General features: G+C 39.2%; 1 protein-coding gene across 3 annotated transcripts in view; it reads left to right on the forward strand.

The window, feature by feature from the left end:
* LOC131035884 (actin-related protein 4) overlaps positions 1-20112 on the forward strand; it is a 239104-nt gene that overhangs the window by 135345 nt on the left and 83647 nt on the right. For all 3 annotated transcript variants that reach the window (XM_057967643.2, XM_057967642.2, XM_057967641.2), the window contains exons 14-17: positions 10841-10892; positions 11050-11116; positions 17224-17286; positions 17427-17489. In XM_057967643.2, coding sequence (XP_057823626.2) covers positions 10841-10892; positions 11050-11116; positions 17224-17286; positions 17427-17489 — 245 coding nt within the window. The remainder of the gene's footprint in view (positions 1-10840; positions 10893-11049; positions 11117-17223; positions 17287-17426; positions 17490-20112) is intronic.

Genomic DNA, 20112 nt, shown 5'->3' on the forward strand with positions numbered 1-20112 from the left:
CTTTTCCGTACGACCGCACAGATTTTTTTTTTAAATTTTAAATTTTTAAATTTTTCTTTTTTAAAAAAAATTCCGTACCGTACGAACCCACTGTACGGTTATTTCCATACGACAACATACTTTATATTTTTTAATTTTTTAATTTTCCGTTTTTTTTTCCTACGACATCGTACGGGGTCGTATGGACCTACCGTACGGTCATTTCCATACGACCGCACTTACCTGTCCGCCTGGGCGGACCTCGTCTCTTGCCTCCGTTGGTGATAGATTTTCAACTTGGAGCCATTTACAGCATCAGGCACCTCCATCCCGTCCATTGTCCACAGCTTGATGGCTCCGTTCATGCCAACTTCGCGAATCTTAAAGGGAACTATCCATTTTACCTTGAACTTGCTTGGCTTAATTTCATTTCGACCATTAAACTTCAATACCAATTGCCCCGAGGTGAATTGTATCCTTCTTAAATGTTTGTCGTGCCAGGCTTTCCGTCGTTGTTGAGCTATCTTCGTCGCCCACTGTGCCATCGTCCGTCTTTCATCCAACTTATTCAAGGCGTATAGTCTCTCCCGGAGGCTTTCCATGTCGCCTAACCTGTTGTCAATGGCAATTCTGAGACTTGGCACCATGAATTCCACTGGCACCACAGCCTCCTGGCCGTACATTAATTGGAATGGTGTCTGCCCAGTGGTTACCTTGTAAGTTGTTCGGTACGCCCAAAGTACCGACGGTAGACGCTCCTCCCAGTCTTCCTTCTCAACCCCGCGAGACTTATAAATTACTGACACCATGATTTTGTTGGTCGCCTCAGCTTGGCCGTTTGCTCGAGGATAGTACGGACTTGATAGAGAATGGAAAATTTTGAATTCGGTTGTCAATAGCTGGATAATGTGGTTTACGAAGTGCCCTCCTCTATCACTTGTCAACTGTATAGGTATTCCGTACCGGGTGATAATCTGTTCATAAATGAATCTCGCTGTACTAACGGCGGAGTTGTCTGCCAAGGCCCTCGCTTCGACCCATTTGGTCAAGTATTCGGTCGCCACGACAATGTATCTACATCATCAGGCCCGGCTTGGTTTCAACGGACCAATGAAGTCTAACCCCCATCTTTCGAACAGCTCTTGAGCATTCTACGGGTTGAGTGGCATAAAATCCCTCTTTAACGGTCGTCCAGCGCGTTGACATGTATCACAACTTGTCACCCATTCTCTGGCGTCATTATGCACTGTCGACCACCATAAGCTTGCTAGTAAGACTTTCCTTGCCGTCGTGTCTGGTCCCATGTGTCCTCCTGCGACCCCTTCATGTGCTTCTCTCAGGACTCTTGGGATTTCCTCTTCCAAGACGCATCGTCGTAGGATTTGGTCAGGTCCCATCTTGTAGAGAAGGCCATTTATAAGTTGGAACGTTCTGCTTCTTAGTACAAGTTTTTGTCTTTCACCTGATGACATTTCCTTAGGAAATTTTGAAGTTGACAGGTATTCGCCCACACTCGTGTACCAGGCAGGAAGGACGGCAATGCGGAAGAGATGGACGTCCGGAAAATCCTCGTTAACACCTTCGGTCGGCTCTCCAGACTTGATCCGTGATAGCTGGTCGGCGATGACATGGCTCTCGCCAGGTCTGACAATGATGTTGAATGTAAATTCTTGTAATAGCAACAACCATCGGCTAATCCGCCCCTGGATGATTGGCTTGTTCACCAGGTACATCAACGCTTGGTGATCCACATAAAATGTGAATTGTCGCCAATAGGTAATGTCGGAATTTCTGGACGGAGTATACCATCCCGAGGGCTTCTCTCTCCATCGTGCTGTAATTCTTCTCTGCTTTTGACAAGAGTCGGCTTGCAAAATACATTGGGTGGTCCAGCCCGTGGCTGCCAACTTGCGCCAGTGTGGCCCCTATGGCAAAGTTGGATGCGTCGACATGTACATGGAACTCTTTGTCCCAGTCTGGATATGTTAGGATTGGCGCAACTACCAATCGTGACTTTAACTCCTGGAAAGCCTCTTCTTGGGCCGTCCCCCAGATGTACGGCTCCCCCCTTCGTGTCAGCATATCAAGTGGGTATGATACTTGGGCAAAGTTCTTAATAAACCGCCTATAATACCCAATGTGTCCAAGAAATGACTTGACGCCAGTGACATCGTCGGGCGCCTCCATCTCCACAATGACCCGTACCTTGTCAGGGTCAGTCTTCAGTCCGGCCTTGTAGATGATTTGCCCTAGTAACTTGCCTTGAGGCACCATAAATCTGCATTTCTTGGGATTTAGGGCGAGGCGGGCTCGTCGGCATCTTTCCATGCATTCGCCAAGTGCGGCGAGATGTGCCTCTTCCGTGCTGTAAATGGACCAGTCGTTTAAGAATGCTTTGAAGTTTCCTACAGACATTTTGTCGAAAATATGGAGGATTATCCGTTGGAAGGTAGCTGGCGCGTTGCACAACCCGAACGGCATCCGGTTGTATGCATAGACGGCATCTTCTACGACAAAGGTGGTCTTCAATTTGCCCTCCTCTGCAATGGAAATTTGATTATATCCGGAGAATCCATCCATAAATGAATAAATTTCATGGCCCGCTACTCTCTCGAGGATGGTGTCTGTGAATGGTATGGGAAATGGATCATTAATTGTGAAAGCATTGAAACACCTGAAGTCTACATAGATTCTTATCTGATTAACCTCCTTTTTCAAGGATATCACAATGGGTGATACCCATTCACTGGTCTGGACCTTGAAGATGATTCCTGCTTCGAGCATGCGGTCAATTTCATCATTTACCCTAGTGGCATAATTTTTGTTCATCCTGTATGGCTGCTTCCGTACAGGCACGGCTCCGGGAACCAGAGGGATCCGGTGTACACAAATTTCTTGTGGTACCCCTTTGAGGTGTTTATACGTCCAAGCGAACACATCCTTGTACTCTGTGAAAATTTTGAACGCCGCCGTCTTAAAGACCGGATTCTAGTTGTCGTTGACCAGAATATTTTTCTGTTCTGAAGTTTCTCCAAGATTTGTAATTTTAAGTGCGGATTCATCGTACCTTATGGGCTTACTCTTGTCGAACTGGTGCGTTGGTGCGTCATCCACAGGGGCATCCCCTTCCTTGTATTGTCCGTACTCTGGCGGGAACTCGTTCTCGTCCGGTTCTTCTTCGATCTCCAACACATTGCACCTGTACAATAATTCATAGTCTTCCATTTGCCAATGGAAGAGTCCTCTCAAAGAATCCGTCTCGTCCTCAAAACAAGCTTGAATTCCTAAGATGCCTTCGTCATCTGGTTCCCTGCCATCCTTCCCTTCGTCCATACCGTCGTCCCTATCGGACTCTGACTCTGATGCCAACTCTTCACTGACCAGTTGGGTTTTGAGGTCAATGATATATCTTCTGCCGACCTTTTCCATGGACAAGGTGTTCTTTTTCCAATTGTGGTTTGCTTTTGCTGCCACTAGCCAGCCTCTGCCAAGGATGGCATCATATCCCTTCTTCAATGGGATGACCACAAAGTTCAAGACGAACAACTGTGTTCCGATCGTCACTGGTTGCGTCATGAGTGTGCCAAGCGGCTTGATGCCATGTTGGTTTGCTCCCAATAAATTAAAGGTGGACGGCCAGAGAGTAGGTTTGCCCAATTTTTTCCATGTTTCCTTTGGCAAGACATTTAGTCCTGACCCGTCGTCGACAATGGTGTCGGTCAAGATGGTGCCCAGTATACCCATTTCCACCACTGCTGGGTGTCTACCATTGTTGATCGTTAGGGCTAATGGGTCTGCCGCCGTCTCGCCAAGGTTGTCCCTTCCATGTGTTGGTCGGCCGACTGGGGTTATCAGTACGGATTGCAGAAGTGCCGTCCGCAAGTGTGGCATACTTTCCAGGAGATCCTTCATTTTGACAGGTATCTCGACCTGTAGCAGTTGGTTTATAATATTTGTTTCTGCTTCATAGCGAGAAGTACCTGCAAGCCCGTGTGCGTCCTTGTTCGTCGACATCTCCTTCTCTAGTTCCGCTTGTGCCTCCAGTGCCTTTCGTTTTTCCGTACGAGGATTTGGGTAGTGGCCGCTTTCGTCTTGGATCTTGTTATGGCAAGCACATCCTCCGTTTCTACATTCAACAAATTCACTCCAGATTTCGGACAGTTGCCATTGTCATGGTCCCCCGGACCGCACCACTTGCAAACTTTTTGTGGCACTTCCTCCGCCGTACAGTCCCTGGCAAAATGCCCCCATTGGTTGCAAGCCCGACATTGTATCATCGGTCGCCCTTTAGCGTCGTATTGGATTCGGCTTCTATTATTAGTATTATTATTATTGCCTCTTCCTCCTCGCCTGTTGTTTCGATAGCCGCCAGATGACGCGTTGTTGATCCCAGGCTGGGACGTGCCAGCTGGCGCAGACGGTTCCGTAAAGAGAACCTATTGGTTACGGGTCCTCATATTGTACGGACACTCCTTGGTAAGGTGTCCGACAATCTGACAAATATCACAAAATGCTTTCTTCGGACAAGACCCCTTGGTGTGTCTGTCGCTGCGGCAGTTCGTGCACCATAAATCCCCTTCGTCGGCTTTGCTTGTGCTTCCTTTGGTCACCTTCATCTCTCTCATCATTCGTTCCATATCTTTTTGGAGAGCCCCTACCTTTCGATTAGACTCGTCATCACTGCTACCGCTTTTGTCAGAAGAGGAATCGTCGTCTGACGAGGATTAATTTTTCTTTTTCTTGGACGTCTTCTGCTCACTTTCTAAATCCATTGCCCTATTATAGGCGTCGATATATGAAGAGGGAGGTACGATCTTCATTTTCCGTCTAAGAGACGTCTTCAGACCTTCCACGAACCACCGTTTTTTCAGTCCGTCTGCGGGCTGGTTCTCCATTTTTCCTAGCAGCTCTTTGAGCCGCCGACTGTAGGTTCGAACTGTCTCGTTCTTCCTCTGTTTCGTGCCGTAAATTTCGGCTACGATCTCATTATCGTCTCTTAGGAGATGAAACTCCGCTTGAAATTCCTTCTTCAAGTTAGGCCATGTGCTAATTTTAGCCTTATCCGTATCGGAGAACCAGTCGATGGCCACGCCCCTTAGGGTTGCGGGAAACTGTGTTACCCACTCGTCCTGATCGGTAACACCATTCGCTCCCCAAATTGTTTCACAAGTGCGACAGTGACGGATAGGGTCTTCTTTCCCGTCCCCATGGAACTTTGGAAGTTTTTGTTTTTGCGCCATGCCTTGTCTTTTTACTACTGGTGGCTGCTGTCCTAGTCCGGATAGGTTAGATCCTGTAAGGGGTGCTTGACTGCCGTGCCCCGGTGTCCCTCCGACACTCCTGGCAGCCCCGGTGTCTTCTCCCTCCCTTGCCTCCTCCCCACTCCGTGGAGTTTTCCTAGCCTTTGGTGTGCGTGACAAGTCCCTCAAGTCCCTCAACTGAGTTTTAGTACACTCTATCCTGCGACGGGTTTCCGCAAGTAACTCATCCCGACTCCGTGGGTGGCCGTCGGCCTCATCGTCCCCTTCGGAGCGTTCCTCCTCCCTTCGCTTATACCTCCGTCGCCTTTCCGCTTGCTGTTCAAGGATCAAGGCACGTTGGGCTACTGCACATTCATCTAGATACTCTTGCTTATTTTTGTCTTTATTCAACGTATTGGGCATTAATTCTCGTACGGCTTTATATATAACAATGACATATAAAAAGTAGAACACTTTTATTCATTCATCCTGTTGGATAGAAGTCTATGTCAACAATATGACATAATTATTACAATGAGTGTTCTTTATTCTGCCCCGTACGGCTCAATGTTCAAGTGTCCCGTTGCATGCCATCCTGTTGCGCTTCCCAACGACGGTTGTTTTCTTCATACTGTAGGAGGATCTGTTGGCGTCGTTCTTCGCAAGCAATTTCCTCTAGGCAAGCCCGCTATGCGAGTGAAGCTTGTGCGAGCAATCGGGGAAGGTGGTTCATCAATTGATTCACCGCAGGGCTAACTTCCAGTGCGGTCCACACGTCACTTGTTGGAACTTCCGCCTCCGTGGCCTCTCTTTGGACGTAGGTTTCGATGGCCACCTGAAGCAGGATTGAAAATTCCCTCGTTGTATTATCTTCTCCGTCGTAGAGCTCTGTTCGTGCGTCGTTCGCCTTAGGGTTAATCTCGCTCGCGGGTAGGCCCACCGTGTCCGTACGCCATCCGCTCCTTTTCCCGAGTCTGTCTAGGCAACGACGCCAAATGTTTTGCCAATAAAGTGTAATTCAATGCATTGCAGAAATAATAGACATGACAAAATACAACATGACAGAATATAAAGAAACTCAAATCTTCATTGATTCATAATAATGTTAGTACAATGACAATGACCATACTAACTCCGTCTCCATGACCAAGGACTCGCTAATATATAAAGGTGATCGGTCAGTTACCCGGTGTCAACTGTCGACAACCGACGAGTTAACTGCTGTCATTAACTCTAATTACATTAAATGTCTTATTGCTTAATTACCCGACAACAACAACCATGTGTAAGGGAGTGTTGAGCTTCTCCCATCTACGATGAATGATCGGCTGAATATGCTCATTGTAGAATTGCAATGTAGGGTCCTTCTCTTGCACAACAACCTTCATTTTACCAAGCATAAAATCAATGCACTCATACACCTCTCCAAGGGAAGGTGCATTAGAATCCCCAAATTTAATAACTGTGAAGACTGGAGCAATGATGGAGATAATATATTTGGCATTAGCCCCAAAGAGATCATTCTTCACCACCTCCTACACTCTCAACCCCTGTTGTGTCTTCGACTCATGCCACCTATTCCATTCTGTTGTCATAACCATTAGTTGCAATGCCTCTTGCAACTCAAGCATCCTCTCCAAGAGAATAAAGTATGATGCATACCGAGTTTCTATAGGTTTTAGGAATTCCTTCTTGGAGAAGGTCCTAAAGAGTGCATGTGAAGTATTGTGGTTGTAGATAAACATCTGCACATCTCTAGCATCACTAACAATTGATTTGATCCAACTGATTTTACGCATGTCATTCAGTGCATTATTCATGGTAGGCACACAACAAGGAGTCCATCAAATATGTCTATAGGCTGCCTCAATCATCTTCCCTGCTGCTTTACACATATGGGCCGCATCTATCACTACATACACCACATTTTGAGGCCTGACCTCCTCTATAGCATCGTTGAGGATCTTGAACTGAAAATGAGCATCCTTGCTATGCCCTGAACAATCAATAGCCCTAACGAAATAAGGGCCCGCTGTAGATGTAATCATGATATTGATAAGTGGATGATGCCTAATGTCTCTCCACCCATCCATGACTATCCTGCAACCACTTGTGACCCAGGTACTCTTCATCTTCTCCATCAAAATACTAATCTTGGAATAGTTTTGATCTAAGATTTTTGTCCTCAATTTAGTCTCACTAGGTGGCACATATGATGGTCCCGCCCAAAGACGAGAAACTCTTACTCGGCAATAAATTTTTTGGCGCAAAATTTTTGAAAACTCGTGACTTGGCAAAAAATCGGGAAAAAATGGGCAAAAACTCAGCAAATTTATCAAACATTTGAAAATATATAATTCTTAAAATATTCTTGAAAAACATACGTATACTGAATTTGTAGAACATATTACTGTTTTCCATCATATATAAATCGAATTTTGAGTTAAATACATATCATATACCAAAAAATAAGTGCAACCTCTAAATGAATTTGAGTTCAATACATATTATAGAGGATTTGCATTCCTTTAATCTCCTTTACGTAGAATTAAAGTTCTCCTCTACTTCACATCTTCCATAAAACAAATACTTTGTTCAATAGATGGCATTGGCATATGCACACAAAGCCTTTCAAATTTTCAGCTCGTCTCATACACATTGATGAACTTTGTCAGCCTTCACAACATACCTTCAGTGTAAAGAACATGGTTTAAGAAGCATGAGACTTCTACATGTAACTACCATATCATGCAAAAACACCATACTAAAGTTTTCCTCACACATACACACAAAGGATTCACATTTTTCCCACAAAGATGCCACATCCCTTGAAGGCACCTATTTTTAACTTGTTGTGGATAGATACATAATTACACTAATCAATTCGCAAATGACGAGGTGCAAATGATAGTAATCAGTAAAAGAATACTCAACAAATCATTATTGTAGATTTATTTGAGTTTTTCTCCCATTTTTTTTTTCAATAAATCACCCAATTTTTTCAAAATAATCTCGCAGATTTAATCGTTGTCATAAATGACTCGCACAAAATCGGGATTTAAAAGATTTTTTGCAGATTTGTTCATGAATGGTCCTACCTTTATTATCTTTGCCACAACTTCCTTATAATAAGGAGAGTGGGCCACACGGAATAGAATGCCATTGGCAAAGAAGAGTTTGCCAATGGCATCATCTGCCTCATCCTTTGCTTGCACATTAAATAAATCAGCCAATTGTTGTGAAGATGGACTAGTCATCATACGTTTTCTCCTAGCCTCTCCTGTGGTAGCCTTTGAGTTTGCAAAGTAGAAGAAGAAACTGCAGAAATCTGATCAGCCCTATTCCTATGTGGCAAAGTACATGACGTAGGTACTACATCTTCATTGCAACCCCATAACTCTAGTATTTCAGCCCTCTACTTCAAGTTTTTATGTACGTTGTTGCATACTTCTACACCTTTGCCTCAAACAAGAAGGAAGTGAGCATTAGTTCTAGTGATGCTGTCAAACCATTCAAGATTACACATGTTGCACTTCCATTTTGTAGTGCCCCCAACTGTCCCAAGCCTTGCTGGTACCTTAGATGCAAAATGTTTTAATGGTGATTTTGGATCAAAGGGGCCCTTGGCCCATTTTTTGAGGATTTCAGAAGGGCAGCTGAAATTTCCACTCCCAACAGATTTTGTTTTAGTGTGACTTGCCTGAACCCCCACTCCTATGCTAGGTTCATCAGATGATTCATTTTCACAATGAATTTCAACTTCTTCATCCTCACTCATGGTGGTAGAGCTCAATGCGACAATGATAATGATGCTGCAACAAACAATGTTAATAAAAAAGCTCAGAATTTTTTCGAGCAAACAAATTTTTTTTCAAAGAAATGTTTTTAAATTTTAAATTTTTGTGTGCTTGAAGTTGAATATTAATAATCAGTATCATTATTAATATTCAACTTCAAGCAAACAATTTTTTTTCAGTTTCTAAGTTTTTTTTTTCTAAATTTCTTTGTTTCTGATGGCTGCAATTTGGTTCTTGAATCAGAAATTTTGACCAATTAACAAATTTTCTTTTAAAAGAATTTAGAATGGCAAATGGCTACCTTCAATCTTGCAGTAAGAATGAAGAAGCTTTCTCTTGTCCTCTTCCAAGCTTGCTTATTTGAACTTGTAGTCCACTGTCCACCTTCTTGGTTTCCAAGCTAGAGCAAATCAAATGTTTTAAACTTATTTGTGGTTGCAAATGACTGAAATGAGACTAAATGTCTCTTTTATGAGCTTTCTACCATTTTAGGGTTATGTTTACCAAGGTGTTTTATTGTTTTTTGGTTTAAAAAAATCATATTTTGCTTTTCCAATGTGAGAGACTCCTGGGCCTTTCTTGCCTCGTTGAGGGATGTCAAGGTGTCCAAGAGATATCCATGCATTTCTTCACAATGTCTCTTCCGTGAAGATGTCTCTCCCGCACTCGTGGACGGAAGAAACATCTCTTCTTTGGCTAGGAGTTGTGGCGGAGGTGGAGGTGCAGTGGAGAGACATTCTGGATGCGTCTCCCTATCCTAGGGATGTCCCTGTCTCAGAAACTAAATGTTTTTTGGGGGAGACGCGTCCTCGTGGAACATTGGTGTTTACCTAAGTCCTAGGTAATAGGCATGGGTTTTATGAGACTTCAAAATTTGAGTTGTGATAGACATTCCATCACTTTGTATGAAGATAATAAATCAGAAACATAACAAGACAAATTACTTGAACAATTTGGCATGGGAAAAATGAAATCAATTCCATATATGATGTAAAATATGTCTAGTTGTATTATCAATTATTAAATATAAGCAAACAAATTACATCCTCCCTCTCTTTCTCACTGTGTTTGTGGGCGGATGATATTTTCAGACAAAATGATCATTGGAATAGATTGTCATATTTTTAATGGAATCTTTTTGGCAAATTGGATGCCAACTGATCATATTATGTGCGAGTATAAATGTTTATGGATAAGTAGAGTTTTGAGTGAGGGTATACCTTACTTTTCCTTTCTAAGAGCATAAACATCAAATGATTTGCCAATGCTTGATCCTTTTGCTTTTATTAAAAATAGCATGACTGGTGATATTTGAAATTTGATTATTTTGGATTTGGCAAAAATGACGGTATACCTTACTTTTCCTTTCTAAGAGCATAAGCATCAAATGAATTGCCAATGCTTGATCCTCTTTCTTTTATTAAAAATAGCATGACTGGTGATATTTGAAATTTAATTATTATGGATTTGCCAAACATTAGTTCTAACTCCTGCTGTAGGTTATCATATTTTGTGGAGTGCAATATTTTTCATTTCCTTTATATATCTTTTAGAATGGAAAGAAGGCGTAACACATTTTATTTATCAGTTTTTGGTCTCTGAAAGCACTGAAAGGAATTCTTACCTTATCATTCTTAAAATTCTTCGTCGTGCAGTGTAAACTTATAATTACTACAGATTTTTCTGCTCCATAAAATAGGACACAATATATCATGCCTGATTGTCAATATGTGATATGTATAATGTATCTGTTGGATCAGTAGTGGTGAAATTTATATTGTAAGCATGGGATACGAGATCATGGTTTCTTCATTGTATTTGCAGAGAATGGATATGCTAACATTCCAACAACACCATATGAGCTTCCTGACGGACAGTAAATTTCTTCTTCGATCATGATTTTTATATCTGTAGTTAATCTACCTTAACATTAAAAAGTTGACACCTTTGTGGTTTATGTAGTAATAGCGTGTAGTCATGACTTGGTATGTGGATAGCTTAAATTAGTTTTATTTTCTTGTTATACTTAACAGAGTAATAGAAATTGGAGCTGACAGATTCAAGATCCCTGATCTTTTGTTCAGTCCATCTCTAATTCAGGTGATTATGTGCTTCTTACTTGCATGCTTGAAACTATGTTCTTCTGTATGTGATTCGACCATTTGTGTAGCTACAAATTAAATTATGTATAGCTTCATAATAATGAATCTTCTCTTGAAAATTTGCCACATTGTGTCTAGTGGAGTCTAAAACATCGTTGTAAAGTGGTATCTCTCCAGCTCCAAGGAACCTCTTGATTTAATTGTTTTTGTCAGTCCCAAGTCTAGTAAAGTATGTTGCCATGGCAGGAGTCCAAATATTGCATTGCTTGATTCTTAGAAGTTGGCTGACAAGATTATAGTCTATAGAGTCACAAAATAATCACCTTTTGTGAGTACTGTAGTCTTGATCAAATAGTGTTGAACAACAAGGCAGGACATCAAGATCATCTACAGGACTATGAGAAAAGGCATAAGGAAGCCTCAATGCTTTTAAAATTGTCTGTTACTGATGCACAAGTGGTAGAAGTTCACCATTGTTGCTCCAGCATTGTAGAAAAGCAAAATATCAAGCATTTGAAGTTGAGAGAGCTTTCTATTTAAAAAATCTTTTGATTTTCACTAACTTGTAAGTAGGCAATCTATTTCTAACTATCATTTGCTAACATACTTACGTAGAAGAAGAGTCCTTAAGTCTACCAAAGAAGCCCAAATATTTCATTGACCACAACACACTTAAGTAGAAGAAGAGTCCAACATCTCGATGGTTTGTAAAGCCAACGAGCCATCACAAGTTGATGATGATGCTACATAAACAGGGCCAATTGGTATTGGCTTGGAGGAGATTGTGCATGTGGAGTTTAACAATTCTGAAGATAAGGAGTTTGGGGATGATTAGAGGCATCACTTAGGACTATTTTGAACATTATATTTGTAATCATATGAAATTTTGAATATAATATAAATTCTGAATTTGACATTTTCATTGTTAATGTTCAATTCAAAGTTCAAATGTTAATGCAATCGTTGCAATGTGATTAACTTTACTATTTAGTATTTAGTTGTTTACTTAGTATGCCAAAGTTTCATTTGTAATTCTTATAGTTATTCCTTATACAGCTTTTTCTAAATCACCCAAGGGAGATGGTGATTCCTTAAGTCACCCAAGCATTATAAATGTGGTCTATGATCTGTGTTAGTTTGGGGATGTGACATGGGGTAATGTTTTGATAAATTTAATCTTCTTATCATCATTGTTACAGATCATCCTACCAGGATGCCTGCATGCTATAGAAAAATACAAAATAATAAGTTAGCTATGCTAATACCTTCACATAAACCACACACCATTAGCAATAAAAGTACGGTAGATCTAGAATTGATGGAAACTTGCAATTCACCACATGGCATCCCTTGACATTCATTATCAATGTTGTTACTAATTTGGTTCTTCATCCATTTCATCATCACTGTGACGCTCAAAACCATTCATATATCAGATACATAACCACATTCGCAGAAGTTTCAATTAACCAAGCTACCTTTTTAACCATTTTGTGACCTGTAGAGTTTGTTAGCTCTGAAAGTTGTAGATCAAATCTAGAGACAGTTAGGTGTTATTAATCTCTTCACTTTTAGGGGTATCTACCATTATTGTTTATCATAAAAAACTTGTCCATCCTCATATCAACATGTATTGTAGCCCTAATGCTGCTGGACAGTTTTACTCAGATTAGAGCCTTGTTCTTCATAAGGCCCTTTTGCTTGGATCTACTGGCAGTTCTCTGAGACAAGGGACCTTATTTTATTTATAGGATTGGTTTTAAAAATATGAGCTTCTATAAATAGCATGTAGTAACTTTTGTATAGTTTTAATTATTTAGCTTTATCCCCAACGCACCCTCACCACGCTCCCAGCCCTCTTGTTTTATTTTATTTCTTTTTAGTTGTAGTTACTTTTGTATGTTTCAAGTTACTCTTAGCACATAGTTTGATTCCCTAAATGATATTTTTGAGTTTTGTTGATCCACTTGGTCATTCATGGACATTATTATAATTTCTTTCTTTCATACGGTATGGAATTATTTATGAGTGCATGGCATAGCCATTTTCTTTCCAACTTTAGGTTTGCTAGCAACAAATAGTTTTAAATTTGAAATTTTACAAAAAAAAAATTAAAATAAATATGATTTGTCTGTATTTTGTTTGTGATTTAGAGATGATGTATAAACTTGAGCTTCAAGCATTGACAAACTACTGTTGCACTTAATGATTTAGTTTTAATCTTTCATATGTGTTGACGTGTATTTTGTACACAATCATACACAGAATAAAATACCAATAGGCATCTTATCCTCTCTTGAGAAAATAGTCTCTAACTGCTGAAGATTCGCGTAAAGGATCAGTTAGGTAGACTCCAAGGTTCTTTGATGTAGGGTCTCTACGTGTGGACAAGCTCCAGTGGTATGATGTGATTTGCTGGAATCACAAGGGGACTTACATGTGATGATTGAACTTCCGATCTGCTTTGCTGGACACAGGCTCTTACTAACTTAGATTTGAAAAAATGGAAAAAGGATAAGGGCGAAGAGAGGATCTAATCCTAACACTAAGAATGTAGGAGCAATGATTTGATTTTTGATGAAACTCTAACTAGGTCTTGTTTTGACATCAATGGAACATCTACACAAGACTAGTGCAATCTTCTAAGGGGAGCTTTATGATGTTCAAATTATCACCGCAGGCATAGATACCATCCAAGTTGATGCATATCAATGAAGAGGCAACAAATTGAAATTGAGCTTAGGCTGAATGATTCCAGTTGACTACGCAAGGCAAGTCTGCAATCAACAAACTGCTAGTAGTATGGATGTACGAATTCCACCATCAATCAATCACATTTCCTCCATTCATCTAATCATCTACCATCTAAGATTGAAGACTCAACAAGAAACCATGCAAATTGCAAGAAAAACGACATATTTCACCATTACTTCAATGAAAATGGAGTTTGTTTACAATCAATGGCAACAATTTCTTGCCTTGTCCTCCTATTCTACTCTAATTGCTATTCTATCAACTATATTCTAACTCTTCCAACTATTTACAACTCTCTCTAATCATCCTTTACAAATGAAATGTTTGGGCTTATATAGTGCCCACAATACAATTTGATGGCTTAGATCAATTCAAGATCAATGGCCAAGATTTTACAATGAAAACCCTAATTAGGGTTTGTTACAACCATTACATAACATTCAATGTTTGACCAATGATAAAATTGTATTGCTTGGACACATGTCCTCTCTAGAAAAATCGACCAATGGATAGCCAGGGTAGGTACATCGGAGTTTGTGCCGCCTTCCATGAGTTAAGTACATTGAATCTGGACATGTTGAGGTGGACCTCACTGATTGGAGAAATGATGACTAGGACGCCACCCCATCTGACAATTGTAACTTGGTAGATATTCATCTTGATGTTGTTGAGAAACTTGCTTTAATTAATTCATCTGGATCTATTTTGCTTCTTCAACGAGCCCTTGTTCTAACTCCTTGCGTCCTTGATGTGCAGGAAGATGATGTACCTCGCCTTGGAACGCTGGATTGAAAGAGGTCGCCCATGTCCTGGCTAAGACCGTCCCGGCGAAGACCGTTCTGGCGAAGACCGTCCTGGATCCGGCTTGATTTTCCTTGAAGAGACCTCCATTTGATGCCTACACAACATTTCAAAATTAGTACCATGATTTTGCAATACATAACATAAATTAGAGAGCAAATTTTAGGAAACTTAATGATAAGTCCTTTATTAATCATTTCCTAAAAAAGACTGAGCTAAGGCAAAACAAAATTCCAAAATTCAAAATTAAGGAAATGACGATGAACAATTCAAAATCAAGACAATAAAACCAATATCGCCATACCTCAGGAGAGAGCTAACTCTAGAATGCAAATGAGAAAAATTTGCCTAGGCAAAATTGACGTATAGATAGTCTTCAACGTGATCTTTTCTTCAAAATATCAATTTCGCCACCTTTTGAGTTGTCCTTGACGTGATCTTCAATGCCTTTGACAATTCGCACCAATAGAAACTTCAAGATTCGCACCACCTTGCTTGGAATGAAATTCGCTCCTTTGAATACAACTTCGCACTTCTCAAATCGCATGTGAATGAAGAATGATAATGTGAAAATGAAGATTTCACCACCCTCCCTTTATAGCGCTCACACCACAATTACCATATAGGCCGACTTGGAGATAAAACCACTTTTTAAAATGATTTTTAAATTAAAATGACAAGGCCGACCTCCCTTTGTAGCGCTTCAAATTCGATTTTTATTAATTAATTAATTAATTATTAATGCCTTACGTTTTTTAATTTGCAAATTTCGATTTTAATAAAGGCAAAAATAATTAATAAAAGATCAACGCCATATTAAATGCTAATTAAATTAGATTTTCAATTTTATCGAACTTAGCATTTAAGGAAATTTGAATTGTTTATTTGGCGCCAAAACTATGAAAACAAAGGGGACGTACCTCATCGCTCTGGTCCCTTGGAGAGGGACAGGAGCGATTTTGCTCTTGTGGGCCTCATTTCACTTCATCACCTTCGAAAATTATATTCAACGGATTCGCAATGCCTCCTTTCATTCATTCATGCCTTGAGATCGGTTGAAATTTGGCGAGAAAATCATCTACAACAAAAATCGCTCTGGTCCCTTCCTGAGGGACAGGAGCGAACTTAAGCATTTTGGTCCTTTGTTGACGTTTGATAATCTTCAATTTGTCTTCAACGGGTTCGATTGACCTCCTTTCTTGCCTTCGAACATAAAATTTGCTTGATCTTTGCCCAGATCGTACCTTATGAAGAATTTCGCTGTGGTCCCTTGGTGAGGGACAGGAGCGAAATTTGACTTTTCGCACTCTCTATCAGGATAACTTTTATGGAATATAACATTTAAGTATAAGAAAGAAGAAACATAGAAGGAAATGTCACTTATACACTTATACTTTAAGTTATATTCCATATATACTTTCAGGATGTTTGAGAGTGGTTTCAGACCTCCAGGAGTTATATTGCAAAATCTAGTTTTTGGAGGTTTTTTTCAGTTTCCAGACTTAGTCAAATTTCAGGATCAGGGCATTCCAGACTTAGCCAAATTTCAGGATCAGGACTTCACTCAAGCCGGACTTGCTACCCTGTTGATCTCCCCGACAGCACTTCAAGTTATATTCATTTGATAAAATATACCTCTTTGGACCTTTTCACATCGTCAAGACGTTAAAATCCTGCAAGGACAAAGCAAAATTGGATTTGTAGCTCCGGTCCTTCACTGAGGGACAGGAGCGATTTTTCCCCTGGAGGCATTTCTGTGTTCATGAAAATCTTCAATTTATATTCAATGGAAAGATCTCGCCTTTCTCCATCACTTCCAATTCGTAATTCATCTTGACCCTGCAGGAATAGTAAAATATTTGAAAACGAGCTCCCGTCCTTCACTGAGGGACAGGAGCAATTTTGCTCCTACAGGCCAAAATAACATGATTTTACACAATTTAACACTTCACAAGGCGAAAACAAATCATTAGAGATGCCTAGGATCAAAAATCAAAAATGTCAAAATTTGGTCAAAAATATTCAATTGGACAAAAATTCACATTTCATCTTCAACACTTAGACAAATTTAAGCTCTGCATTCAAAATTCCAATTGAAAATAGACCATTCTGGCGAATTCATTTCATTCAAAATTTGCATTCTAGAAAAGGAAATTCAAAAAGCTCCCAAAACCGACTGGATTCAAATCAAAACCCTAAAAAGCAAAGCGAAAATGAGCAAAAAACATGGGTCCCCATTTGCAATGGGGCGATGTGTGAAAACGTCACAACAATATGCAGAGCTCTTATAGTCAGGAACTATTTTGACGTGTTCTTTATTTTCTAAAAGGCATTATATCGAAACAAATATTTTATGAGGCTTGCCAGTTTGTTCTATTTCTAGTCATTTAGATGCAAGAAATTGTTTTTGTGATGTTTTCCCTTTCATGTTTGTTTAATAATTTTGTCTAATAATGAATTGCATGGGTGAGAGATGCATTTTTCATGACTGAGTGTATTCCCTGTCTTTAACTTGGCATTTCTATGTTACTAAATATTTTAATTTTACAGACAATACCTAATGTGGATAAATTAGATGCTTCTGGACATTCACTCCGGGGACTTCCACAGATGGTGAGGAAAATCTGTCCATACTTTTGGTTTGATAGTTTCTAGCGCTTTTTGAAGATTGACATTGATACTAGATAGTATTTGTTGAGCTAGAAAAATTAGCACTTGAATACTCAAGCATTCTTGTAATTTTTTCTGTGCAGGTTATCGAAAGTATAAACAAGTGTGACGTGGATATACGCAGGGAACTGTTCAGCAGTATTCTAGTAATTAGTTTTAATTTTGTTCTTGATTAGTTATCTTCTTTGTCAGTTGTGAATTTTATTGCATACCAGATTTTCAAATATAACTGCAATAAACCAATCATCTCAGAGTGAAAAAATGTTCATATTTCATAACCATGGACAAAAGGATTAAAGTGTTTTTTCATGTATAGCATAAATGGATCGAAAGATTTCTTAATGTAAATTTGGCATTCTTAACAATTTTATGATCCCTTTTGCAATCACTATCTGTGACATCTATTTCCATCTCCACTGAAGTTCTTAGTACAATTATGTGAAGTGTCAATCTTTTCTTTCTTAAATTTTGGCAGATAATTTTATAATTTTAAAAATAATTTTATATAAAAAGTTACAGATAAAATACAGAGAACTCACCTACCTTTAGATGTTGTCTTAGCAAATGCTACTTGTCCCTTATTTGAGCAGGGAAATCATCAAAAACTGTTTCTAAAATATCTTAACACACACAACCATGCTCTCAAATGCACGTTTGCAACAAACCAGCCAGAAAGCATATAAGTTTGCAGCCAGATGCATTGCTAAGAGCCATTAGAATTAATCAAATTTATCTGTCAAAGTTCAACAATTTGGAAATTGGCTATTAGGAGGACTTGGAGAAACTCTTAGTGTAAGTTTTGCTGGCAGGTAAGAATTGACCCTGTTGAAAGAGTTGACATTCAAATTGGTGGTTGTTGCTAAAGGCCACTAGAATAAATTAAATTGATCTGTAAAAGTATAACAATTTGGAAATTGTATGTCAGGACTCAGAGAAATTCTTACTGCAAGTTTTGCCAGTGGGGAAGAACTGGTCCTGGTGAAAGGGGTTGTTAGACATAGTGGCACATTTATTGCCAGTGGTGGTAACATGATAATCTGGAAGACAAGTTACCAAGTTTTCATTAGACCACATATTAACAAAAAGGTTTACTATGGGGAACACGATGGTAAATCTTATCATCAGCCAAGTTTGAAGCATTTGGTTAGCAAAAGATTAAGGCGAGTTTCCAGAAAGAGTTGTCCATCGTTTTGGATGTATAGACAGTAGAAGGCAAAATTTCACCTGAAAATTCAGTGGTTGCCATGTAATCAGGATCCTTAATTATTGAAAGAAGACAAACTAGAGGAATCTAAATGTGCTTTTGTCACAAGAAATCTCTATAGCTACCTTGTTACATGCTTGTAATTATCCAAGCTTGTTTGTATCTATAGCATAGAAGCATAGGTCAGGAAAAATCCCGATGAATTGTTAAATGGAATGGCAAAATTCCATAGGTCAGAAGAGAATCCCAATTAATTGTGAAATGAGATGGTAAAATTCCCGAATTTTTCCTTTGAGAAAAAACGTTATTTTTCCATAATAATTGTTGACTACTGATTTTGATCATTTTTACCCAATTTCTGCTGATCTTTCCTAGTATAATCGTTATTTTTCCAAGTTTAATATGCCTGATTTTGCCTACCTGCATAATGGCATTGTCTGTAGGGTTTATATCCACAAATTTTGCATTATTTTTTGTTTTTCTTCCTTAGGTTTTATTTCTAGTCTAATTGTAATTTACTTCTCATGACATTGTGAAATTGGTTTATGTTTTTGATGTAACTGTGTTTTTTCTCCATATTTCTGCTGCATGAGTGAATAGTTTTTTTATTTTTTTGAAGATTGCTGTGACTTGTGTTTTTTTCCATATGAAGCTATACTGCCTACGGTTTTTTTGTATAGACTTTTGCTTGTCAAATTGCTGTCTCATAAAATGTGTATTTGTAATGGGCACCCTAGAATGCCCAAAAACTAAACCAACTGTTGATAGGAATTTAGTCAAACAGTTTGCATCCAACTCCTTATTTCTCCGTTTAATGTTTAAACCTCTTATGGCTTCGGAAATGAAATGTTTGTTTGTTTTTAAGTCTTTGCATAGATTTGAAATCACATAACATGAACTAGAAGGAAATTACAATAATATGCAACATGAAGATTGAACTTGTAATATCCCTTGGCTAATCTGACCCTGTTTTGCTTATATGAACACCAAGGAATATTGTCAAACATTTGGCATACAACGTTTGAAGCCACTGTAGTGAATTCTTTATTTGTCTTCTTTGGGTTTGTAGGCTGCAAATGAAGTTATGGAAAGCTTCTAACAATGCAAAGTTGTTATAGAAATGATATACTAGCTGTTTTAGACCTTTCCACACATATGTAATGACTTAAATTAACTAGTACAGCTAGTTGACATTAAGACAAACACTTGTCATGCGTCCGAAAGTACACCTACAGCCATTAGGCATTTAAGCAAACAATTGGCATGAAAGCTAAATGGCTGATCAATGTTGAATGTGGAATATGCAAATTATATCTCCATTAAACATATGCAACCTCCAAATATTTCATGATATAATCATAATAGAAAATGATGCAATGAAGTAATGATTTTCTAATACAATGACCATAGATAGAAAACCTGGTATTTCAATGGCTGCCTTGATATATTGGTTTGATTCTCCTCATATGCAAATCCCTTGTCACATATATATAGCTGTTCAACCTCTCTAAATCCCCTTCTATAGAACTCCAACTACTGTAGCGCACTGTTCACGGCACTGTTAA

The sequence above is a fragment of the Cryptomeria japonica genome, chromosome 8 (assembly GCF_030272615.1).
Source record: "Cryptomeria japonica chromosome 8, Sugi_1.0, whole genome shotgun sequence".
Classification (NCBI taxonomy): domain Eukaryota; kingdom Viridiplantae; phylum Streptophyta; class Pinopsida; order Cupressales; family Cupressaceae; genus Cryptomeria; species Cryptomeria japonica.